The sequence below is a fragment of the Chiloscyllium plagiosum genome, chromosome 16 (assembly GCF_004010195.1).
Source record: "Chiloscyllium plagiosum isolate BGI_BamShark_2017 chromosome 16, ASM401019v2, whole genome shotgun sequence".
Lineage (NCBI taxonomy): Eukaryota > Metazoa > Chordata > Chondrichthyes > Orectolobiformes > Hemiscylliidae > Chiloscyllium > Chiloscyllium plagiosum.
Genome location: NC_057725.1, coordinates 53,806,977 through 53,834,142, shown reverse-complemented (window position 1 = coordinate 53,834,142; position 27,166 = coordinate 53,806,977). Strand labels below are relative to the sequence as shown.

Below are 27,166 nucleotides of genomic sequence, written 5' to 3'. Positions count from 1 at the left end.
GTCTCTTCATTCAGCAATACTGCCCAAGACCCTACCATTAAGTGTATAAGTCCTGCTCTGACAGTTTGAACCTACTTCTCATCTTTTCAATGAAACATTTTCAACGTTTTTGTTTTGTACAATATAAAGCATGTTTTTTTGTTTAATAAACATTTTATTCTGTGTTACAAAGGCACATCAGAATCTTATGATTATATTCCGTGACTGACCATCATGAATAAGGGGAAAAAAGTAGGGTTTATCAAGCCAGATTTCACTCTGGGATCTGACTTGTTAAGTATTAACATCAGCTGAGATAATAACAGTATCAAGTGCAAGGTGCTGACATTGAGAATGAGTGGGACTGCATAATTAAATATTCAGTCAATATAACAAAGTAAGAACTAGAGACAGGAGCCAGAAGTTTCTGAATTAACTTCAAATTACAATAATGGAGTGAAAATGAAGAGAAATTGCACACTACTGTTTAAAAGATATTACAAGTTCACACTCCTCTTTCATGCAACTTCACAAAAGACTAAACAGATTATTTAGTCATTCATCTGCTCGATGTTTGAGAGACTCCTGCATGCAAATTGATCATTGTATTCAATGAGATAACAACAGTCAGTAAAACTCAAAACTAACTCATTATTTGGAAAGTGCCTTAGGGTGCACTGAGGATATAGCAAAACACCATATAAATGCAAGCTTCTTTATTTCACTCTGACAAATGCAAGTGAGGTGACAACCAGAGTGAATGACAGCTCATGGCCTCTTCAATACAGAAACATCAGGAGTATCTCAAAACTCAGTGATGGAGAATGCTGCTTTCTGCTATATTATAGAAAATGTGTTACAATGAAAATTGCAGATGTAAGCAACTGTCTGGAAATAATACAGGGGGGAAAAATAATAATGTTTTTCTCAAAATGTCTTACAAATGGGGAGAAGGCAGATATGGAAGCTAAATGAGAGAAAAAGGTAAACACAATGAGAGAAGAGTATAAAGAGCACTGTAAGCTTAACCTGCATAGATTTTATGAAAAAGTATTTGGGTTTAAGTTGTACCATTTAAAAATCACTATGGGTAAAGAGAAAATTTTTGTAATGAGCTTTAAAAATAATTGACTACCGTTGGTCTTTTGGGACTGGTCCATAATTGAGAATGTAAAGAATCATTGGATGCATGGGAGGAACGATTATAGGTAAACAAAATTACAACCATAATGATTCTGAGCGTGACTATTGAAAGATAGCTGAAGAGATATCATCTCATTGTACAAGCATGAAAGGTTGTTGATGTGGACAGAGTTTAAATATGGTGCAAAAATGGGACATTCAGTTTGTGCCTCTCTCCGGGTGATTAGGCATCCACTGAAGAACATTAAAATCTGTCACATAAGCAAACTGTGGGAACTCTGGGTAAAGTATATAACCTTTGAATTAATAAAAGATGGAGCAGGCTCTTATATACTGGAAGAAATGAAAGCATAATTACTTAGAGTCATAGAGATGTACAGCATGGAAACAGACCCTTCAGTCCAACCAGTCCATGCCAACCAGATATCCCAACCCAATCTAGTCCCATCTGCCAACACCCGGCCCATATCCCTCCAAACCCTTCCTATTCATATACCCATCCAAATGCCTCTTAAATGTTGCAATTGTACCTGCCTCCACCACATCTCTGGCAGCTCATTCCATACATGTACCACCCTCTGCGTGAAAAAGTTGCCCCTAAGGTCTCTTTTATATCTTTCCCCTCTCACCCTAAACCTATGCCCTCTAATTCTGGACTCCCTGACCCCAGGGAAAAGACTTTGTCTATTTATCCTATTCCTGCCTCTCATAATTTTGTAAACCTCTATAAGGTCACCCCTCAACCTCCGACACACCAGGGAAAACAGCCCCAGCCTGTTCAGCCTCTCTGTATAGCTCAAATCCTCCAACTCTGGCAACATCCTTGTAAATCTTTTCTGAACCCTTTCAAGTTTCACAACATCTTTCCGATAGGAAGGAGACCAGAATTGCACGCAATATTCCAACAGTGGCCTAACCAACGTCCTGTACAGCCGCAACATGACCTCCCAACTCCTGTACTCTCTACTCTGACCAATAAAGGAAAGCATACCAAACATCTTCACTATCCTATCTACCTGCGACTCCACCTTCAAGGAGCTATGAACCTGCACTCCAAGGTCTCTTTGTATAGCAACACTCCCTTGGACCTTACCATTAAATGTATAAGTCCAGCTCAGGTTTGGTTTCCCAAAATGCAGCACCTCACATTTATCTGAATTAAACTCCATCTGCCACTTCTCAGCCCATTGGCCCATCTGGTCAAGATCTTGTTGTAATTTGAGGTAACCTTCTTCGCTGTGCATTACACGTCCAATTTTGGTGTCATCTGTCAACTTACTAACTGTTCGCATCCAAATCATTTATGTAAATGACAAAAAGTAGAGGACCCAGCACCAATCCTTGTGGCACTCCACTGGTCACAGGCCTCCAGTCTGAAAAACAACCCTCCACCACCAGCCTCTGTCTTCTACCTTTGAGCCAGTTCTGTATCCAAATGGCTAGTTCTCCATGTATTCTGTGAGATCTAACCTTGCTCACCAGTCTCTCATGGGGAACCTTGTCGAATGCTTTACTGAAGTCCATATAGATCACATTTTAAAGGAATAATGTTGAACTAGCTGAGACAAAAGGCTGACTGAGATCTGGGAGTGGACATAAACTCAACATTGATCATATTCAGTAATTACAGAACAGTGCTGAACAAAATAAACAGTTTATTCAACCATGTGCCTCGAATATGGTGTTCAGTTCTGGACACCAAATCACAAGGGAAGCATCCAATTCCTAGAGAAAAGGCTTATTGTTGGGACACTGGGTTATAGGCAACAATTTAAAAAAAAAACTTGGATCATTCTTGGGGGAAAAAAACAAAGATATTTACTTTATTAAGCTGAGTGAAAAAAGTTAATACTAGGCATTATTTCTAGTTTAATTACAGAACAAGAATACACAGGGGCTAACCAAGAAAAGGTAAAATAAGGACTGTTGCAGAAATTTACTGCAAAGTTCTCATTATTCAGATCCCAATCATCCAGAATTCTCATGCAACCAGCATCCAAGATTCAAAAGGAGCATTCTGGAGACTCTACGTGCATTTGAAAGAGAATAATTGATCAAATGCTTCACGACAGTTAGTTCAAGACTTAGCTTATTAATAAAGACAGAATCACTGATCGTGGCCAGGTCTATCGGTATTTCGGAATGGTCCTGGCCACATGTTTTTAAAGTACATTCAGCACATGGCAGTGACAGTTCAGTGCTCCCAGCTGCCACTAGTATTACTCATGCAACTGGCAGATTCAGCTAACTGCTTCCTCCATTCCCAGTATGTACCAGAAATTGGGGAAATTACTGTCGTCTGAAGGGAAATGATTTCATTGTTACCAGGAATCATGTTCATCAATACCCATCATCTCGACAGCCATCACTCTGCACCAGTCCACAGTAGTATCAGCTTTAATGCCACCAGGAAGGGGTAGAGCATTACTTCCCAAACAAACAATCTCTCACTGTGACCCTATCTTGACATTTGAAAATTGTCATGATTCCCACAGTGAGACCGTAGTGAGTGGGGTGATAGGGGAGACTGTTGAAACTTTATTGCTGGAACAGCACAGCAGGTCAGGCAGCATCCAGGGAACAGGAGATTCGACGTTTCGGGCACAGGCCCTTCTTCAGGAATGAGCAGAGAGTGTTCAGCAGGAGAAGATAATAGGCAGGGAGGAGGGACTTGGAGGAGGGGCGTTGGAAATGTGATAGGTGGAAAGAGGTCAAGGTGAGGGTGATAGGTCGGAGTAGGATGGAGGCGGAGAGGTCAAGAAGAAGACTGCAGGTCAGGAAGGCGGTGCCGGGCTGGAGGGATTCGGCTGAGACAAGGTGGGAGACTGTCTGTTAGAGCAGGAGGCTGGCTGTTACAACAAAGTCAGCCATTGCTGCCTTGAAGCACACCATACATTTGGGGTCCTAACACCCACATTGAGAAACCCTCGACTAGAGAGAGATTATTGGGCAGCAAGGGTCATCTGCTGACCAGTCGGCTCAGGACTCCAGTGCATTCACATATAACGAGAGCCATGCAGCCACAGAAAGTATCAGGCAGGCCTTGGAGATCCTCAAGCTGCCTAGATCATTTTAGAGAAGCCCTGAGGTACTCTCTATACCACTTGCCAACATTTCTCCTGCTCTGCTGTATCTTGCACAGTCTTGCCATCATAATGGAATTCCCCTTGCCACCAGGCCTATGGGGAGCAGTTAAGGAGAAGGAGACCACTAACGCACCCACTTTCCCAGTATTTTCTGTCAATGATTGGCTTGCCCATTTGGTACACCATTGAATGCAACTCCAATCATTATTTTAACATCAGCTCCACACCTTAATCTTTCATCTGTTATTGACCACTACAATGTCCACTTGAGTCACAATAATGAACTAAAAGCCAACACACACACAATGAAACAACTTAAACATACAAAACATCATTACTTCCAATCAAAGTCAAACTAATTCTCTATTTGCTTTCCCTTAGTTCCTAGCTTCTTGGAGTCTTTACCCAGCCTACCACTGCTTTGCAGTGTTATATCAGTAGATGTAATATGGGTATCCAAAGGCATGCTGCTGACTTTTAACAAAAGGCTGCACTCTGATAAGCTCGCACACTTCTAGCTCTAAAAGGCTCAATTTAGATGACACTGGCATGACTGGCAGAAATCTGAGTTGGCTAACTGACAGGCAACAGTGAGGACACTTAACAAAGCAGCAGTGGTGGGAGGACTAGTGTTGAGACAGGACAGCAGGTACATATTTAACTGAGCCACTGCCAGCATCCACAAGTATGAGAGAAGCAGACTGAGCCTGCACAGCAGCAAGTACTGCTTGCAACGCTATTAGCCAAAACTGCATGACTTCTCTCAGATTTCTGTTCAGCATTCAGATGCTGTGTGCCATCTGCATGTGCTGTCATGAAAGGTGAGGAGTCAGTCTGCATGTGTTCTCTGGGAATTGGCTAGCATGTCCCCCAATATGATCCTTCCCAGTTCTCACCAAAACTCTATGCAGGATTGATGGCAGACTCCTCCATGTTTATTTACAATAGCAACACGTTTTCCAGCAAGACAGCCAATGCACCAAGGAACTCCGAGTGAATATCTATCATCCTTTCCCCATCTGTCACCCCATCAGAAACCACATCAGAGCCCTCCACAGCAGTGCTTATGTGTGACCTTGCAAGAAAGTTAGTTGTGTGAATGGATATAGTGCAAGGTTTCTGGTGATATGGCTACCAGGTTTATGTAACTGCCTGTGAGATTTGCAGTGTTGCTAAGGGGCTGAGGCTGAGACGAAACTGTAAATAGGAGATATAAGCAATGGTTATAGAAACCACTTGTAGGAGAGTGAAAGGGCTTTTGGTGAATGAAACGATGCATGAAATTAATGGTTCTATTCTACAGATATGGTAATTCACAATTAATTTACTTACCTTGAGCATTTGCAAGAAATCATTAAACTTCTTCTTTCACTACATCAAGGTCCTCAGTACATTGCAAAAACTCAGAACAAATCTCTATCATCTTTTGATGCAGACAAAGTCAATGGATGAATTTTCTTATTTGTAAACTTCTCTCTTTTAGTATACCTCATGAACCAAGACCTCCAGTGCTGTGTCAGAACATCAATGGAGTCTGCATCACATTCACTCTCCTGCTGGTCAAATTCTCCACAACCACTTTTAGCAATTGCTACAACTATAATACTTTCCCACTTTAAGAGGTACAGGTCAGCTTTAAATGGTGCTAGTTTTGCATTAACCCGAGTCCTCCGCTGTCTGCATTCAGCACTAAGCACTGCACCACTAACATTTAAAAAGGCAGAGAAGTCACAATTTTTATTCATTCAAAGAAAAAAGGTAATTAATTAATTCCTTCCGACACTCCCCATTTCAATTTTCTGAGGTAACTGAATTTAGACATGCCTCCTATTAAAAAGACGAACGAACAGTTTGACAAAAGCTTGCCCCCCCCTTAAGTTATGCTGTTTACTTTATGGTTTTGTCTGGTGTACAGAAATCTCTGTTTTTGTTTCAGATTTCCAGCATTTTTTTCCCACTCCAAAGGATTTTTTTCCCTTGATTTTCAAAAGATATAACAGCAATTGGCATCAGTACAGAGGGACTATTCATCCCTCTCATATATAAAACTTCCTCTTTTATCATGAAAGGAACTTGATTTTCTGATGACGAATGGCTTAATGACTTTAAGACATATTGGAAAATTGTGGGCTTGAATTCTGGCTTAATGGAATAAACCTAATAAGGACCAACTGTGACACTGACTTTTTTCGAACATTCAAAACCTCAGTTCAATTTTTAAGAAAATAACTTATTGGTTAAAATTATTTTAACTTAATTGGACTCATCTGAAAATATCCAAGAGCCAAGTTTGTGCCAAGTTGCCTGTGTTTGGGTGCATGAACAGCATTGCCTTAAGGGTATTTGTTACTTGAGGTACATGTCACCGCGCAACTGATTAGATTAGATTAGATTCTCTACAGTGTGGAAACAAAAGAGTACAGAGATACAAAATAAACTGCAAATCATATACTTTCAGATTGCTCCCTTTTGAAGAGGGTAAGCCAGAAAGTGTTGTATTTAATTTGCATAAATTAATAGAAGTTAGCTGAGCAGAAGGTGAAACATTTGATTCCGAGTTAAAGTTGGATGGGATTCTGTAAGAACAGCTCCTCAATCCAGTAAGTGGACTCATATCTAAATCCCTGAAACCAATTAAACTCCAAGCCAGAATTCCTACTGCATGCCTGTTACATTAATGCTCTGCCAGTAACAATAATCAATAAAATCAATCCTTTCATTTCGAGATTGCACGATGCAGTGATGGATCAGGTCACAGAGCGGAATCTAGGATTTTATTTTATTGGGCACACAAATAAGGAACTGGAAAGTGGGATCTGATAGGTCTCCGGAAGAATGATTGTGGAAATTATTTGTCAGTGTTTAAACAAAAACAGCACATGTTCTCCTTGACTGGATCTTGGTTAGTTAAGTACAAGACTTTGTACGACGATGGTTTGCTTGTTTTTGTTATTTCAGAAAGCAAAAATGCAAGGTCACTTAGCACATTATACGTTGTCATGTACATACTATTCAAAGCAATTTCAAGGAGGCAGCATTCTAGCATACGCTGCTTCTCCAATTTCGGTAGATGCCTACATGTACCAGGCAATGCTCTCAGTGCCAGGAGAGAGGCTTGCATCTCACTAAAACCTGATACAGTTACATTCAGCTAGTTTGAGAAGGAGCAACTCGTGAGACACAGAATAATGTGAGAAGAAGCACTGGTGGTAATGAAAGAGGTCAGCACAGCTCAGTTTCTTCCAGAGCCAAATAATCCACAGACTCTATATATCTGCTACTCGAAAAGTTACTAGACCATAATCGTATTCTGTCATCACCTGACAATGGGCTCAACACTCTGTTGGATCAGCCAAGGTTTGTAGATACATTTGACTTGTATCTTGACAGTTTAGCCTCAAGAAGTGAAGTATCCTCTCATTGTACATTCATTATATCCTCGAGAGTAAAGTGCTCAGCCTGGTAAAGAAACCATCTATGGTCTGGTTGAGGCAAATGTACACGCTAAATGCTGCTGCTGATGATCTGTGTAGTTGTTTGAAAGAAGTCAAAGGTTCAGAATGGTGACTATTACTGGCAATGCTTGTACCCAAAGGTTTCAGCAGATGCACAATGCAGCCACTACCTCCCTGGTGAAGATTTCCACCAAAGGCAGTTATCTTCAGACACGCCCAGGAAGGAATGTTACTGTCTATGTGTGCAAATGGAGATGTGAGCAATTTACCTCTGATGTAAACATACCTCCTGACCACGACTTCTTTCATCCTTTTGTTCCACCTCCAAAAATCTCAAGCAGGAGAGGAGCACTGTGGAATGCAGTAGTCATTGCCACAATTTTCAATCCAGCATTTCCTCCATGAAGAAGCTTTTTTTTTTAGGAGATCCTCTTACGCATAGTGAGACCACTTAGCAAACAACTGGGATTTAGTAGCTGATGTAAGTGATACAAGACTGATAAAATAATGGTCAATTTTGATGGAATGGATGCTAATCTCTCTGTCCCCACCCCCAAAAACATTTCCACTGAGCAGAGTTCCGAGCTGCTTTTTCAGTAATTCATGTCAGTTGTACAGTCATTTGGTGTTGTTGCAGTATAGCGCATTTTGAACTATAGATCCAGTATGGCAATGGCTTCATAAGTGCTCCTTAGTCTTATCTTCCTAGTTTTATGTATCTAAGGCACTCTAGAAAAAAATCCTACGTAATCCCACTGTGTACTACACAGCACTTCAACATACCCCATGTTAATCCATTGTCTGAGAAACACGGTGAAAGACACACTTACAGCACATCAGAGTATTAACCCATGTACATTCCTCTACACTTTCATGTTGTGCCTGTCATTCGTGAAAGAAAAAAAAATCTTTTATTATAAGTTATTCAGGACATCCCAAATGCTCAAATGACATTTGCAAGATCAAATTTGTAAGCTCCTACACACAGTATGGAGTTGAATGACCAGTTAACCAATATCATCAAATGAAATGAACAAAGAAATGAACCGTCAGGTCCCAATAGTTCATTAAAGCTAGCAAGAATATTTCAGTGAGTGAGAACAGTGTGCTCAAGTGGTAAAGAGGATATAAGGAAATGAAACGTCATTTCCCCACGTAAACCAAACGTAGGGAAAAATAAACCTCATTAAAAGGATTAAGATCAGCTCCAGAGTTCAATCTCTTTTAAAGAAAGGTAAGGAATAAGCTCATTATGACCAAGCAGCTAAAGAATACTCTACAAACTAGTCACAAACCTTTTTGGATAACCAGACACTGCAGCCGTGGAGATGCCTGCGCTGCTTGGTATTGTGTTATTCAAGTCTTTATCCCTTTTGCTGCTCTCCAATTCTGTCTGTCTACGTGTGTAGGATGAACCCCGGGTCAGGCTGATCAATGGATTGCCAGAGTCATCCTCTCGCTGCCCTTTGTAAGAGGTACTTCGAGACAAAGGGACTGTGGAGTCACTGCATTGTAAAACAAAATTACAAATAGCACAAAACAGGCAACGACTAATAGTCTAATGGCTAGATTAATATTTCTACATATATCTTTCGATATGCTATCATTTGTTTACAACATTTTCAGCTAAAGAACAGGCCAGTCAGGGCAAACAAACATGTTAAGTAGTGCAGATTCCATCAGTCTTAGTCACCACCTGAATGCTACCGTGAGCTCAGTACCTATGGTTGAATCCAAGTCAGAGGGAAGGTGAGACGTTTAGATTACAGAACTTCACATGATGAATGATAAATATATAGAACTGACTTCTCATAGAAGTAGAGAGAAAGTGAGGGCTGCAGATGCTGGAGATCAGAGCTGAAAATGTGTTGCTGGAAAAGCGCAGCAGGTCAGGCAGCATCCAAGGAACAGGAGAATCGACGTTTCGGGCATAAGCCCTTCTTCAGGAATGAGGATGCCTTCCTTGAAGAAGCTCTCTTCCTCCCTCTACAAACAAGGATGCCTTCCTTGATGAAGCTCTCTTCCTCCCTCTACAAGGGATGCCTTCCTTGAAGAAGCTCTCTTCCTCCCTCTACAAACAAGGATGCCTTCCTTGAAGAAGCTCTCTTCCTCCCTCTACAAGGGATGTCTTCCTTGAAGAAGCTCTCTTCCTCCCTCTACAAACAAGGATGCCTTCCTTGAAGAAGCTCTCTTCCTCCCTCTACAACTCCTGTTCCTTGGATGCTGCTTGACCTGTTGTGCTTTTCCAGCAGCACATTTTCAGCTCTGATCTCCAGCATCTGCAGCCCTCACTTTCTCTCGAAGATTTTAACCTACTGCGAATCCTCTTACAAGGATGTCTTCCTTGAAGAAGCTCTCTTCCTCCCTCTACAAGGACACTTTCCTCATTCCTGAAGAAGGGCTTATGCCCGAAACGTCGATTCTCCTGTTCCTTGGATGCTGCCTGACCTGCTGCGCTTTTCCAGCAACACAGTTTCAGTTCTCATAGAAGTAATAAGGTATTCTGAGGGAGCTAATTTACAAGCTTGCATGCACTTGTTTGCAAAGAAAGATGCATATGTGAGTAAGGCAGAATATATTTTCTATCCCCGCCCAGTCCTGTAACTTTCTTAAATTCTACCATTGCTTTGGTTTCTTATTTCCCGAACTAAAGTTCAGATCTCTGTTTGGATACAACTCCATTCTCATCTCTCGTCAAATACTTCATCCAAACAGTCAGATACCTTAAGCCAAGACGAGTCAGTGAGCGCTTCCAGATTATTTAGCTATCATGGCATCATAACAATCTTTGGGCTTTCTTGCAAGGAGACTGAGTATAACAGAAAGGAAGTTTTGTGAAAATCGTACAAAACTTTGGTGAGGCCATGCCTGGATTACGTGAACAGTTTTGATCATCGTATAAAATGATTGAGATGCTTATTTTGGAAGGGCCACAACAAAGGTTCACTAGATTAGTCAAACTGATGAAGGGATGTGTCACAGTGACAGGTTGAACAAATTGGGCCCACATTCTCTGGGAGTTTAAAAAAAAAAATCAAGAAGCAATCTCATTAAAACACACAAGTTTTTGAGGGGCTTGAAGAGGATAGATGTTGAGAACATGTTTCCTGACTGGAGGGTTCAGAGTTAAGATGGCATGGTTTCAGCAAAAGGGGGAGCGAGTCTGGAATTCTCTACCCCAGAGGGCTGTGAATACTCAGTCACTGAGTAGTTTTAAGTTTGAAATTAAGAATTTTTTAAGCTCTGACCTGAATTACATCTTACAACCTGATCACCATCTTCCATAGTTCACCTAAAAGTCAGCCATGATCTAACTGAATGGCAAAAAGGCTCATAGGAAATTGTGGCCTATGCTTAGGTTTCTTGGTGCTTAATTCCCAAGCATGTTCTCAGTAAACCTTCACAGGTTTGAACATCCACAACAACCACCCTCCTTATCCCATTGGATCAAAATCAATTGCAACATTCCAACTCATGTACTGACACTGAAGCTCAATGAAGCACAGAATCAGATCTGGAGAGTCTGTTCAAGTGTTGAAATCAGAAGTCCATTCAGGCCCAAATTCCAGTTTTCATGACTATTTAAGGTAGGTGAAGTGGAGAAGAACTTGGTGCAGGTACCTATAGCCCAGTAAATACATTTTTTTATACTGTTTTGGTAACATTTCACTGGAATAGATATCCCAACTAACCAGTGAACATCTGGACTTGAGAATTTTGCTTGATTTTTGAATTTTACTTGACTCATATTTGCAATTTCACAGAGCCTTCCCAGTCATATGCAGTCAGCTGAACACAGAGGAGGAGGAGGAGGAGTCACTGAGCTAATGTAGTATCCCCAAATACCGCTACTCATTCTTCAGAGTCAATGGCTCCAGGTAAAATATAACTCCATTTGATTACTTTATTGTAAAACCATATCTGACAATGTATGGGAAGTAGAGTCAAATTAGACTAATATTTAGATTAACTCTTAATTCAGATCTTTGTGGTGCTAACATGGTTGAGATCATTACATGGATATTTATATATTGAGTTGCAATATTTGACTATACAGCAGTTCAAAAATCAAGCAAGGCATGCTGGTCTAATAAGCTGAGGGAAGCAGTTCATCTGCCCACCTAGTTTTATCTTCATTGGCATCTCCAATCGTGAAGAGCTTCCTTGTTGGAGTGGGTGGCACTCGGGCTAATCGGGGTTCCTTCTCCTGAAACACAGGAACAAAGGGTAAACTCTAATCCAACGTTGTTGCACCCAGCACAGAACATTGGAGCACGTTCCCATTTAGATTATATACAACATGTTAGATAAAGGAAAGCTTCTCCCCTTCACATTATGTTCCCATGTCAAAAATACTACATGCTAAATTTGCCTACATGGTTCATTGAACATCAATGTATCACATACATGGTGCGTTAGATACCGGGTAAAGCATCAATGAAGCATTTTCAGATCACAGACAGTAGCAGAACAATCTCACTATTGATGTATTAAGCATATCTTAAGCAGAACTCTTCCACATGCACTATTATGCACTTCCAGATTTGGTTCAGATGGCATTTAATATGCTGATTTTTTCCCCCATTATCCTATAAACCTATGCAAGATTAGGAATAGTTTCAATCCAGTTTAAAGGTCCCTCTGATCCATCCAGCAATTTCAATCAGTGACACTTAAGGATTCCTCTATTCCATCCCAGAAAGCACTTTGACAATTTCTAGAAAGAATTAGCTGAACGGTGAAATGCATTCTGTGCTGGAATCAAGCAATTTCATAGTTGAAGAGAGGTTGGATGCAGAGTATTTAAAAAAAACGTTTTGGTAACATTTATACTCTCTTAACCATAATTTAATATCCTGTTTAACTTTAATGTGAAATAAAGCAGTTCTACTGCCCATTGAGCACTCCTCAAAATCCAACATAAATTTAATTTATACAAAATCCCTTGTTGCCTGCAGCATGTCATGCTTTATATTGTCCCACCAAAAATTCAACATTCAGTGCAAATACAGACAGAAGCTCCTTTAAACAATCCCAAGTCAAAAAACACAAGTAATTGGAAAAAGAATAAAGTTTCTTTGGGATTATTCCATCAAATGTTCTGAGATCAGGTATAACACAGATTATTGCAATGTAAAGCTTGCTTTATTTTGAATCACTAACTCTATTTCCACAGATGTTGCACAAACTGCTGTGTGTTTTCAGCATTTTCTGTTCTTACTTCACATCTCTAGAGCTACAACAAAGCTGATTTGCTTTGTGAAGGACTTTGACTTGAGGTAAAGCGTTCCTTGACAATGCCTATTTGATGTTCTCAGGCAAGGTGTAGCTTTCAATCTACTCGTGCTCCACTAAGTACACCCAGAACAAGTAGAGCAGGGAAAATGGTGCACAGTTACCACTCTGCATACTGCCATATCCAACACTACTGTTTTAAATAGTGCAGCATTTATTAACTTTGATAAGTGTTGCATGGACTATCCTCAAAATTTAAAGCAAATTGGAGATAGAAGCGTCTTAACTTCAACTTCCTTTTCCATAAATATGACTTATCCAGTTCCAACACAAGTTATCCTCTGTCTTGAGAGGGGCTGAGATTGTCAACTAATGATTATCTAGGTGACTTCTGACATGTGGTAGTCACCTCAAGAACACATTTAGGCTGTGAAAAACTTGGGAGTTCTCACTTTCTGCAGGGTTGCAGTGTGAAGCCTGTTCTAAACACTGACAGATGCTTACTTTCTTACTATCTGTTGGGGAGGATGTGGCTGACTTCCCAGTGTATTGCTGTTTCTACCTTCCTTTCTATCTCTTTCTCATATACCCAGACAGATGCACTTGTACAGAGTTGCCCTTGCACACACACTCTCAATAGGAGTCTTTTCTTTCTTTCCTGTAGAAGGTCTTTGCTCTGTTTTGTGAAACAGCTGAAACAACTCCCTTGTGAGGGAGTGGCTGTCCTCTGCTCCCTAAGGGAGTGGTTGGCCTTTGTCCCTCCCTTCTGTTCAGAGGTTGCTTTTCACTGTGTGGGCCCCTGAGCATGGTTTCTCCCAGTGGAGAAGGGTTAGGTCTCCTTTTCCCTCTCCCACAAGAGGATTTGGTTGTGCCCAGCATGGTGAATCAGCTAATGGCTACTCCAGTGACAGTAGCAATACCACTTTGGTGTCCTGGATTTCTTTTTGGGGAAGCTAGGGATGGTCAAAGGAGGTATCTCTCTGGTTTTTGTACCTGAAATGATTTAGAGGCTTATCCTTAATGCACCAAAGAATAAGCAGCATCCGTGGCAGTGAACTGTAAGAGGAGCCAAAGGACTTTATTTTGCAGTATGCAGCCACCTGACCCTTCATACCTGACAGCTCTCGGAAGGATCCAGCCAATTAGCGCTACACTCCTGCTTTTTCTTCTGATATTACCTTTTCAAATGTAATCTATTTCCTTTTAGAAAGGTACTTCTGAATTAAACTTCCATCACTCTTTCAGGCCACGTATTCCAGATTAAACCAATTCTCTGCATAAAAAGATTCTCAAACAGTTCTTTTGCCAACATTAAGAAATAGATGGACTAAAACCTCCCTCAAGTGTTGGCTCCAACAGTTCCTCCCACATACCTTTTCCTTGGTTTCAGCCAGAGTCAGTTTGGGACTACTTGCTGATCGGATAATGCCCACCTCTTTTCCTTTCTGCTCCTCTTGTGGTGGTTGCAAGTTGTTGAGGGCTCCATAGCTGCCCGTTTTGCGGAGGGCAGTGCGCCACGCTGCAGGGGACTGCTGCTCCTTCTTCTCCTCATCCTGGGCAGCCGTTTTGGCAGGGGGGCCTGTAAACTGGGTGCACAAGTGTGACAATTTAAGCGACAAAGTGGTCAGTCAGAAGTAAACCAAAGTTGAGTTTAAGGAATGACCAATGGAAGTGAAAAACAAACTGAGGCACAGGCAGAAAAGAAAATATGCCATTAAAGGTCGACTGCTTACCTCAAATTGGGATTGGGGCTTGGGAGAAACTGAACTGCTTCTGACAAGAGGAGGAGGAACTGACCATTTTAACAATTAGGATAATAGGGGCATACTCATTTTCTGCAAGGAAGTATGCATCCCTTAGTCTTTCGGTTGTCTCCTGTGTCGCATACCCAACAAAACTATTTCATGGTAAATAGAGGCAAAATGCAGCCTAGTTGACCAAGTGCAGCCAAAAAATAAGTATTAGTTGAAAGAGGCACAAGCCCCTCCCACTGATACCAGAGGTAGCAGTGGTCAACATTTGTTGCCCACCCTGTCCACCTTCCAGTAGCAGAGAAATGGAAAGCAACCCTTTGGTAACGTCTGGTAACGTCCAAGAAGATAAGAATTTCTAAGGACCCTCAACGATCTTGACAACGTAGATGGGAAAGGATGCTTCCTCTTGTGGATCAGTGCAGAATTAGCAAGCATGGCTTTAATGTAAGGGATCACCCTTTTAGGGCAGATGCAAGGATTTCTTTCTCTCAGAAGGTTGTGCAACTCTGGAACTCTGTCTGTGATGGAGGCAGGCTTATTTTTTGTAAGGCGGGGTAGATTGATTCCTTTTAGACAACAGGATATCAAGGGTCATTGGAGAGAGATGGAAATGTGAAATTCAGATTACAAACACATCAGCAAGATCTTATCGAATTGTGGAGCAGGCTTGAGAGGCTGAATATTCTTTTCTCCTCCTGTATCTATTGTTTATTTATTCATAACAGGCTGCAGCAACCTTCCCAAACGAAAATGCATTCTGAACTATGAGATAAAACACTAACAATATTGGAGCAGACTTCCACTGGTCAACACCATTGTGGCAAAGATATCTTCAAATAGCTCTCTCGAAATACTTTTGGAGACACTTGCAATTTTGTTCAAAGTAGTGGCCAAAGGATGCTTTCTTCCAGTGACCAGCATTTATTCTTCAGTGGCCTCCTCTGTCTAAACTGTTTTGTATACAGTTACTACTCATGCTTTCAATATAGCCATAGCTGAACCCCAGGGATGTGTGCACAATGTTAATAGCCTTTTAGTGACGGGAGCAGTCAGTCAGAGCTAAACTAAATTTTAGCCAAAAGAATGACGAATGGAAGTGGAAAACAAACTGAAGAACAGGGAGCAAATAAAATATGCCAGTAAAGGTCAGGGACTTACCTCCCATTGGCATCATGGGATAGGAGGGACTGAGTGAAAATCTGTGCAAACGTTTGAGTATAAGCAGGATTTGAATGGCAATGCAAAGTGAATTCATAACAATCAGGGAACTGATTGGGAATCCACACCGATCATGGGACCAAAAGGCATGTAAAAAAAATCTTGTTAAATCTGGTACATTTGAATTACAGTCAGAGACCACAGCTACTAAAGCTTGCATGACATTTGCGAGAGAGCTGTAGCGTCCTGCTTCCCTGATCTTTGATGCCTATGTATTGTTAGCTTTCATTGCCTTGGATTGTTTCTATACATGGAGAAAGTGAGGTCTGCAGATGCTGGAGATCAAAGTTGAAACTTTATTGCTGGAACAGCACAGCAGGTCAGGCAGCATCCAGGGAACAGGAGATTCGACGTTTCGGGCACAGGCCCTTCTTCAGGAATGAGACCAATCTATACATGGACCAATCATGATGCAGCTTAGGGATAAGGGTTTGGGTCAGTGCTACTCTGTGTGCATGAAGAGTTTGAAACTTGGAATAGAATCAAAGCTGTATAGGTTTATTGATACCACCAAACCTGGGGGAGCTAGAGCAACAACTAACTGTATAAAAGATCAAATACAGAGCAATTTACAACCTGTGAAGTTGAGCCAAATAATGTAGGTTGTCTAAAATTGGTGAGTGCAAAATAATGAGATTTTGTAAGAAGAACTGACTGCAGTACCTAATGGGATGCAGATTTTGGTGGGAGGAGGACTGGTATTCTGATAATAGTTTGTTTACACTGTTGTGCACACGAAGTAACAATGAACTCTGACAAACGACCTGCCTGGCCTTATCAAGAGCTCCACACTACCCTATCTGTCACAATACAGGAGGGACATCTTAAGATAGAAACAACTGATTCTTTGGATGAGACCCTTGGGAATGGAGAAATCATTGGTAATATCCACATTGGAGAAGAAAGTGATTGGTGAAGAGATTCTAAAGCAATCAAACAAATTGAAGCTTTTTAAACTCTTTGGAAATCACTAACTTTACAATAAAGGGACAGCAAAACATTCTTGAAATTTCAACTTAACAGTGAACAGTTTCGATTGAACTACTTTTCGGAGGAAGGTGCTGAATTATATGAACCAGAGAGAGAAAAGAGTTGAGGTGAATAGTGTGGATAGATTCAAGATGAACTGGCACAGAGACTTCATAGAGAAAGTGTGCAGGAGGCACGAAAGATAAATCGTATTTGGTGATTTCAGAATCTTAAGAGTAGCCAAATGGATTGTAATGTTTATCAGCCTATCCATTTCCATGTTCCTATGCAACATAGCACTTTCCAATCTATTTTTAAAAGGCAATTGGCATGATAACTCTTTCACTGCAGTATGCAATGTAAAGAATTGCTTTCAATAAAGTCACACTTCCTTTTTTCTCCAAACATCCATATCTGTCCACAGGGAGGTAAATAGGGGAGACAGAAGGGAAACACTTAATGAGTAACACATATCTGCCACACACCCAACTCAGAGTTAGTGAATAATTGTGTGCTCCAGAGCAATTCCCAGATTCTTAGTTGCAGAAATATGTGGATATGGGAAATTGTATCCAGAGAAAAAGAAAAGGCATGGATTAAATGAAAATGTACAAGAGATTAGCTTGTAGAGTTCCAGAGTTTCTGTTGCTCTAATCTGGAAATCAGGAGTCAGCTTGGCTCCATTTGCAGGAATAAGTTGGCCTGAAATCTAGTAGGTTTAAAGAAAGAGGAATACCGAGAGAAATAGAAGTGCAAGACAATAACATAATCATGCAGCAAACCAAAAACTCGGAGATGAGAAACCTCAACATGCAAGAAGCTCACCGCTGCTCTTTGACCTCTCTGGGGCACCAAGACAATGCCAGTTTTGCGCAGGCCCTGTCGCCATGACGTTGGGTCACTTGGCTGACAAAAAGGTAGCAAAGGAGTAATGAAGTCAAACTGCAGTCAGAGGAAGAGCAAAGGGAGAGAAAGAGAAAGGTAGGTGAAGTATGGATGACAGTAAGAGAGAGAGAGAGAGAGAGAGAGAGAGAGAGAAAGATAGAGAGAGAGTGATAGTGTCAAGGAGACAAGAAAATGCACACAGGAGGATCACACCCGCATTCTGTAGATAGCATTAAACCCTCTTAATATAAACACATAACTTGATCAATTCAAACCCAAAATAACATATCATGCAATCCATTCAATGAATTAAACATTATGTATCTCTGAATCATTCACCAGACATTAAATATGTCAAGGTGCATTTATCAATGGAATAAAACTTGGTAACGATTTTACTCCTTTTATGAAAACCAATTTCTTGCTTTTCTTTTAATCAAACATTTATTTGAAGTTGCACATGTTTTGTGGGGTGAAGGGGTGGTGGTAAGTTTGGTGGGGATATCCTGAAGAGGATTGGGATAGAGAGAGCTGGGGTCCATGTGCAAAGTGGAGAGGAGTATCCGGTGCAAAGAAACACAATGAGCATGCTCTTCCCATCAGAACAATACTGGGTGTGTCACACCATTTAACCAGCTCACAAGCAAAAATAAAGTCAAATCACTCTCACTACACAAAGCAAAGCATCACACTTGAACATTTGTTATGTTATACTCACAAAGGGGAAAAATGTAGCATCCCTCACTGGTAGCAATGCACCACATGAGGAACTCCTGAAAAATTTTGCAACAAGCAATATGTTTGCACCTCACAGAAAAGTAAATAGAACATCAAATGCAACAGCAAAGACTGAAGTTTTCTTTCTAACAACAGGAATATTTTAACACATTCTCAAAAGGCACCTCTGGAAAGGAATCAATCTAAAATTCTTTGCAAGAGGAAACATGTAGTATCTGCCCTTGAATGTGATGGTTTCTTATTCCAATGAATGAGACAATCACTCTAAAAGGATTAAACACTAAACCTTTCAAATAACAGAACTGTTATATACTTATTTTGTCTGCCTTCATATGAAATTCCTGTTCAAACCACACCATTGTTTTCACATTTTATGAGTATTTCCATCAGAGTTTGAGTTCAGAAAAGTATTAACTTGATTTAAAAACCATCTTACTGTGGCTTCATCTTACTATAAGGAGGCAAGTAGGCAAGATCATATGACATGACACGAGTTCCTATGATGATGCAAGCATATAAATCAGATATATTCCCTACCATCTGGGAAAATGGAGGTAGCCTTGCATTCTACGGGCTCCTTGAAATGCAACATGGTTGGTATTTATCTGAGCTTACTAACTATTGAGTATTGGAATGGCAAGGTAAATATCTGCCATTTGAGGCAAGGAGTGGAGTTGACTGACAGATTGGTAAACCAAGCCCGAAACATTGCAGTACACAAAGTTAAGTCTCAGTAATACACTAACAAGACACAGTATCCACAGAGTAATGCAATGTCACATGATCTTGGCCTCTCGCAGCCTTTGGCAGGATGAAGACATAGTGAAATGTTTCTGAAATAATTTTTTCTTTAACACAGAATACACTAAATATTCCTCAGCAGCACGAGATAGATAATATCAAAAATAGGATTAAGAGTTAAAGGTGAAGCCTTTCCTTCCTAGGTTTACAAATCAGAAAAAAACATATAAGAAACTTGGTCAGTCAGTTTCAACAAAATCTCAATTGATAGATGTTGGACAGACCTGGACACCGAACACTTATCTGATTAGTGCTTACTTCTAAATAGTCACCTAAATAAAGGAAAAATCATTTGGGAGTACATAAAACACATTTGTTGTTTTATATTATATCAGAGGCATAAACGTTAACAATTTAAAAATGCTACTTATCTAGTTCAGTGTGTTGGGTAAGTGATACCAACTTGATTTCACTCTGTCTGAGCGTTCATTAAGTTCATAAATCAAAGAAGGTCTATTTCTATATCCCTCATTGATGTCAACATATAAATTGAATATCACATGGCCTATAATATGCCACTGCACTAAGACCCTCTAAGATAGATCTATCAATTTGTATCACAACAGTTGCTAGAGGCAATAACGAACTCATCCTGCTGCTGTTTCACTTGCTGCAGGAATTAATGCAGCAACCCAAAAACAGGAAATAAAACAGCATTTCACCCAAAAAAAAACAAAATTGCATCCCTCAACAGGGATCAAGTATCTCCAAATTATAAATAATGATGCATTCTTCATGAGTTAAAAACTCATGCCTCACACACCTTAAATGGAGGCATTGCGCCATCTGCAAATGGAAACCATGCAGAGTGTCACAATGAAACCATGCACAGCATCTTGCAACAGTCCATCATAACAAGAACGAAAAATGCCTTGTAAGAGAAAGGAATACCTCATTCGGCAGAAGAAACAACACAGTATTCACTGCAATGTGTAATAATGCAATGCCGTGAAAGAAATAATGCAGCCTTTTTCCCCAATGACACAGAGGAGAGAGAGCAGCATTAATCACAGCTTAAACAATGCCATCAGATTGCAAGAGGAAACAACCTAGAATGCTTCAACATAGAAAGCAATGGCTGTGAATACCCTCAGCGAAAGTACAGTGATGGAAAAGGAGCAGTTCTGAAAAAAATATTGGCCACTGAGTCATCTGTCACAAAAGGACAAAATGCACTATGCCTCTGGAGCGAGACTGAGGGAGAGTGCCAAATGAAGTAGTGAAGACACCCTTTGGAGAAAGGCAACATGCCGGACAATAGGGAATAATGCAGGGTTGATTGCAGCAGGAAGGTTAGGGTGGCACGGTGGCTCAGTGGTTAGCACTGCTAACTCACAGCTTCAGTAACCTGGGTTTGATTCCACCCTCGGGTGATTGTGTGGAGTTTGCACATTTTTCCCATGTCTTTGTGGGTTTCCATTGGTGCTTTGGTTTCCTCCCACAGTCCAAAGATATGCAAGTTAGCTGGATTAGCCACGTTAAATTGCCCACAGTGTCCAGGGATGTATGGGTTAGATAGTTAAGCCATGGGAAATGCAGAGTTACAAGGGTAGGGTACGGGGGGATGGGTCTGGATGGGATGCTCTTTGGAGGGCCGTAATGGACCTGATGGCTGAATGGCTTTCTTCCATAATGTAGGGATTCTATGATTTCTACGAAGATTTACATTATTCTTTGTCTCTACATGCTTGCGGCATTACTCACCACATAAACAATTAGAAAACTTTTACAACGCAAAAACAAACTAAGCACTGTCCCTGACAATAAGAATCACATCACAATAACTCTTAAAAAAAGGAACTATCACTAGATAGTAGAGGACTTGAATTTTGCTGAAAAGGAAGACATATTGTTGAAGCTTTTCATCTTGTACTTATCAAGACAAATTTCAAACAAAAACAGAGAGGGGAAAGGGGTGCTGACTGGTTGCCATGTTGACAAAGAATGATTACACGCAACATAATTGAGCAATGGCAATGGATTTTAGTATCAGTGAGATACCAACTACATAGACCACACATCCCAACAATTGAATGATGGAATCAAACAAGAGATCCTCTGGCAATTTGTAATAGGCAGAGTACAGATTCTGCTCAACCAACTTACTTGTGAAACACAAAACAAAATGCCTGTCACTGGATATGATTTGGCAATTGGATATCACTTATTGCACAGTCCTGAGTGTGCTTCTAACAACCAAGTTTAAGTAATTAATCAACCTTGCACTGATTGCTACCAAAGATATACATGCATTGGCGGGGAGCTATCTTCTGCAAACAAAAGGAATATGTTTAAGCCTTGCATCGGTTTTGAAATGCTTAGGTGCATGGGAACCTTTCGATACTTGTTGATTTCTGCCTCAACAAATCAACTTGGCAACCAATCAGCATTTCTCCTGTAGTATAAATTGCTTGAAATTTAGCATTCTTGCCGTTATCCTGATGTGTTCAAGACCAAAGGCTCCCAAAAAATGTCTCTTATCATATCCGATGTAGCATAACATATCATTCTACGTTATTTGCAAATGCAAACAATTCAGCATAGCTCACTCAAAACAATGCAGTCTCTTTTACAAAAACAATTTGTAGCAGCACAACACAATGCAAAATACTCCTCTTAGCATTTAGATGCAATGGATCACACCTCACATGAAACTGCACAGGTACAACAAACAATGCAGCATTTCCTGCAATGAAATGCTGTAACTCTCAAAAGAGGAGCATAGCATGATCCAACAGAACAGAAACCAGTGCAACATTGATTGCTGTAAGCAACTATGGAGTATCCTTCTCAAAGTAAGCAAGCAGCATTTATCATAGGTTGCAGTAAAGTATTTTCAGTAGTGCTAGATTTTCTGTTTGATAATTAATTAAAAGATAGGAGAAAATGTCAAACCATTAGCAAACAGTTACAAACTAGTTTCAATCCCAAGATCCTGGATCTATTCATGTAAACAGTAAGCTAAACATCAAGATAGCACTTCAGAATCTAAACTCAAAACTTCCAACATTTCTTCTTGCATGTCACATACCCTCTTGTTGGTTCCACTGGGTGCAGTGGAGGATGGAAGGATGGAGTCTGTCATGCCCAGTTTGGTGCTAAGGTTGTTCATGTTGAGTCGGGCTTTTGTTTTCTCTAGCAAACCAAAAAATGACAAATAATAATCAACAACTGGCAGCATGAGAAGGCAAGGATGAATTTTAGCTTCCCATCCCACATATGCAAATATATCAATAAGTGGAGTTCTGTAGGATTGAGTGTCTCCATAATCAATTACATCCTTAACACAGCAACACCAAACTAATTGTATATTAGTACTCATTATCCAAACTTAACTTTAATTCAACACCATCTGCTCCATTACCAGTATTTTTGTCAATGGTGGCAATTTTAAGTAGTCCACAAGTGTTTAGGGGTTCTCATTCACTTTGAGAGCAGTAACATTGGCCAAGATAGATTTATAATACCACCTTGTAAACGCTGGTGTTGAAGAGAGTAACTGTTTCCTTAAGAATTCCTTGAAAGAACAAACCAATGTCCACATTTCAGGGAGCTTACCCCTTGGAGGAATGACTGGAACAGGTGACAAAGGCAGTGACTTAGTGGAGGTTGAAAATAGGGGCAAGACCTACTGTTGATTGTTCAGGCTACTGTGTTTGTAATAGGTCAGTACATGTTAACTCCTTCCTGCTGATGCGTCTGTTTGCTGACATTTTTTCCGCTGATTGATCATCTACATAGAATGGATGGCCCTTCATGTTTTGAGTGAAGATAGCCAAATATCATTGCTTTCCATAGTCCCTTCTCCCAATGTGTCTTGTAGGCTAGTTTGGTGAATAAAATAAATTTAGATTTGGACCATTGGATGTTGTGGTTATTAAGGTGAGTGTATTTGACATTGCTGACCCATCCACCATGTTTGAAGTCGCTCTGATGTTCCTCGAGTCTTATTTAGGCTGTAGCCTGGCTCCCCAGTACAGACATGACCATAAGCTCTGATTTGATATGTCAATGATAGAACCGTCATGTTTGGATCCTGAGGTCAATGAGCAGATTCGATTTTGAGAATGGGCTTTTGGCTAGTCAGGCAAGCAACAGAAATTAAGATAGGGTGGGAAAGTGGAATTGATGCAGAATTTCAATCATGATCTTACTGAATAGTGCAGCAAGCCTTTTATTTTAATGTTCTTAGCTTTTTAATTTTACTTGTAAGCTGTATTCCATTAAGTCCCTTCTTCAGAGAAGCTAATGGGTACAGAATCCCAGCTTGGATGAGATCTTGGGATTGAAGATCATGTGCATGGCATTGTAACAGGAAATAATAAACACACCAGCCCCCATGCTCATCTACAAAGAGAGATATTTGAATCCCTATCCCCAGCAATAGAAAATGTCACTGGCCTTGGACTTACCAGCTTCTGATTTCGCTTCATTTGGCATCTCCTCCTCAGAACTTGAGCCATTCAACTTCTTCCTATCTTCGTCGTCATTGACATGTTCCAGCATCACAGACTCTAAGGTCTTGCGCTCCTTCTCATGCATTGAGATTTTATCTTTGCTGCTCATACGGGAAATAGAAGTCCTGGTGGGATAACGGATTAGCTCTGGTTGGCTGTTAGTGTGATGCGTGCAGCCCAGGACAAGGTCAGCAAGTTTCATCTTTCAGGGTTAGATACAAAAACTCAAACAGGGTATAAAGGAGCCATTCTCCAGCAGGCACTGCAAATAAGGGGGTGCTGATCTCAATGGCTGACCAACTTAACACAGAGTCCCAATATTGCATCCATCTTTCAAACAATTTGCTCCCAGCTCTCTACTTCCTTAAGGAACATATTTCATTTTCCTGTGCAAACTCTTTTTCCAACCCTGAGAGAGATAATGCATTCCTACCTACATCAACTGGTGCATGACAATTGTAGAAATACTGTCCTTCCTGCAACATGTTGGGGGTGGCATGGTGGCTCAGTGGTTAGCACTGCAGCCTCACAGCGCCAGGGACCCGGGTTCAATTCCAGCCTCGGGTGACTGTCTGCATGGGTTTCCTCTGGTTTCCTCCCACAGTCCAAAGATGTGTAGGTCAGGTGAATTGGCCATGCTAAATTGCCCATAGTGTTAGGGGGAATGGTTTGAGTCAGAGGGAAATGAGTCTGGGTGGGTTACTCTTCAGAGGATCAGTGTGGACTTGTTGGGCCGAGGGGCCTGTTTCCACACTGTAGGGAATCTAATCTAATGTTCCCAGAACACATTCAATCTATGTGTAATTTGTCCTCAGCTCACCTGCAAACCATGCTCTTGGTTTTCTGCCATACATTGAGAATATTGCTACTCTTTGTCATCCCCAGTTCTCCATCATATGTGTGACACACTTCCAGTTCCCTGTTAGACTGCATAGCATACTCAGCTCTTAACTCCTACGTAATATACTCAGAATTTCTTCTGTTGTCTTATAAGACTTTTACAGCTCCCTTTGCATGATAGCATTCTTTTATGCTGTCTTTCATTCTCAGCCCTAACTCGTTCTTTAGTCACATTTTATTGTGATTTTTCAAAACGTGACTTTCTTTGCAAGGTCAAGTGGGCACCACACAATTGTCGCAGTGCTGCAGCCTATATCTGAAGGAGTGCTGGAGTTGTTCTTTTGTACCCTGTTGGATCTCAAAGCACAAACCAATCAGTGAACCCCTGGCAGGAGCCCAGAGGCCTTCCTCGCACAGCATTTTACTGGGCGAGGCATCACTCTCATTGTCCAGTGACGAAGCTGATACAGTGCAACCGACTTCCAGTTAACTTGCACAAGGTCAGGCCTCAGCACACAGTGAATCCCTCTTTATTACATGGTACTGCAACACTCCCTGCTGTCCAGCATTTGCCCCACTCAGCATATTCCTTAATATCAAAATATTCTGAGCATAAATTAAGCAGCTCTTAATTTAAGGAAAAATCACTTTTAACACAGATTTGGAGCACATCAACTACTGGGCAATAAATGTTCAAGATTCATGTAGTTTGCCTTCTGTCACGCTGGTTGGTAGTCACAAGCTACAATGATAGAATATGCAATGCGCTTTGAAAGATGTACAAAAACAGATAGCAATGATTTTAGGATTCTTAACAACAGTCAAGAGCAGGAGGTTACAACTAGATGGGCTCAGGGATGGTGAAAATATGAATCACTCTTTGAAGGAACGAGTGCATTAGAAACATCAGAATCATAGAGAGAAAGATCAGATAAGCAGGCTAAAGCCCTGAGCAGCAAGAATACTGAAGCAAGCGTCACGTCTCAAACATTTCAAATAGGTTTATACAGCTAAGTAACTGGGAATTGCAGATATTTTCTCATCAACCTCTGGATAAGTGCAACTTGAACATGTGTTTCCTGGCTCAGAGGTACTGCACCACAAGAGCCCTTAACTAGAAGACATCTGACAAAGGTTTACACTTGTAGACGTGGAAATGTTTAAGTCTCATTGGTGGGTAAATTAGTTAGATTTGAAGCTGAGACAAGTAGAAGAACAGGGGTGTTAAATGGAAAATACCTTGAGAGCATTCATGATAGGAGTTGTGCACTCTCTGCTTTAGATTCCCAGTTTTGTATTGACAGGATTTATAAATAACATTGTGCTACTTTTTAGCTGATAAATTAACGAATAGTACTAAATGTCTCAGTGATTATCAAGGTGAATATTGATGAAATTATGTTAATCTGAGTAGAATTTAGTCAATTATTTTTCATGTTAAATAAATTTAACGATGTACATTGGAACAGTGATGTGAAGCATGAACAAAATGGAGGCATATCCATTTGAAAAAATCTCAGTGAGATTATTAGCTATTAATCACCTTTAGAATAAACTTCCTAATTCCTCGATTCCATTCAGCCATATTGGTCACTCAGTTTAACCTGAGTTTATCAGTTAGGATCACCTCATCTTACAGTCCAATAAGACTTTTGGTCTTGCTGTAATCTGTCCCATCATCTGCAAATTGTGTTTTGTGTTAAATCATCTTTATAATTCATTATTCTCCTCGTACTGCTTACCCAGGGGTTCACATGTTCACCAAACTGCTAAGAAAAAGTAAGTGTTCCTATACTTTAAAATTGCCACCTCTATTAGTTTGGAAACTGTGAATAAAATCATCTGTTACATTTAAAGTTTTAATTCAATGCAAACTCACTGGTATGTTTAATGGCAGGATTATTCCATTATTCTTGTCATATTTAAATGTCTCTGCCTGAGCATACTTCTTTTGTCCGGCATGTGACCATGTGCAGTTTTGAACAAATCAATGTGGAGTTCTCGGCATCATCCCACTATACATGACCACCTAGTTTACAGCCATAATCATTCCATTTGTGTTGTTGGTGGAACTTCTCCTTTGATATATTTCCATTCCCCTGGATCTCAGTCCTTTCTTCTTCAAAGCAGTGGCTTCTTCCACTTTTTATCTAGCCCAATCTTTGCTAATTATCCTACTCTACAATAATCAGTTTCATTCAGATTGCATTCTCTCAGTTCTGATGATCTCTTCTCCTTGTGTAAACACCATCACTACATTTATTTCTCCTATTTACTGGAGGAGGCTCAAGAATGGCTGGTTTGGAAAGACTGCATCTTTTTTTGCAAGTCTTTAAACTTTCTCCCTCAAATTGGTGACATGATCTTTTTATCTTTACAGTATTTAAACAATTGAGTTGTGGGATCCTCTCAACTCTCCACTTCTATTCTTTGTACTTCAACATAGTAGAGCTGCAACGAAAAGACAGAGAGCACACAGTGTTCAAATGAAGACACACTGCATGATCTCCTATAATAATTATTTTACAAAACTTCTGAACTATGGAGACCTTATTGTTTTACACTTGGCAGCCTTTTACAGACTTTGATCTTTAAAAGAAAACATT

General features: G+C 40.4%; 1 protein-coding gene across 4 annotated transcripts in view; it reads right to left on the bottom strand.

Annotated features, from left to right (window-relative positions):
- The window catches only part of LOC122557924 (protein phosphatase 1 regulatory subunit 12A-like), a 146,866-nt gene that overhangs the window by 38,078 nt on the left and 81,622 nt on the right, over positions 1-27,166 (bottom strand). For 2 of the 4 annotated variants that reach the window (XM_043706146.1, XM_043706150.1), the window contains exons 8-13: positions 23,676-23,845; positions 22,295-22,398; positions 17,665-17,781; positions 14,272-14,484; positions 11,785-11,870; positions 8,959-9,168 (exon numbers count right to left, since the gene is read on the bottom strand). In XM_043706146.1, the coding sequence (XP_043562081.1) occupies positions 8,959-9,168; positions 11,785-11,870; positions 14,272-14,484; positions 17,665-17,781; positions 22,295-22,398; positions 23,676-23,845 (900 nt within the window). The remainder of the gene's footprint in view (positions 1-8,958; positions 9,169-11,784; positions 11,871-14,271; positions 14,485-17,664; positions 17,782-22,294; positions 22,399-23,675; positions 23,846-27,166) is intronic. The other 2 variants (XM_043706148.1, XM_043706149.1) reach the window with 2 other exon arrangements.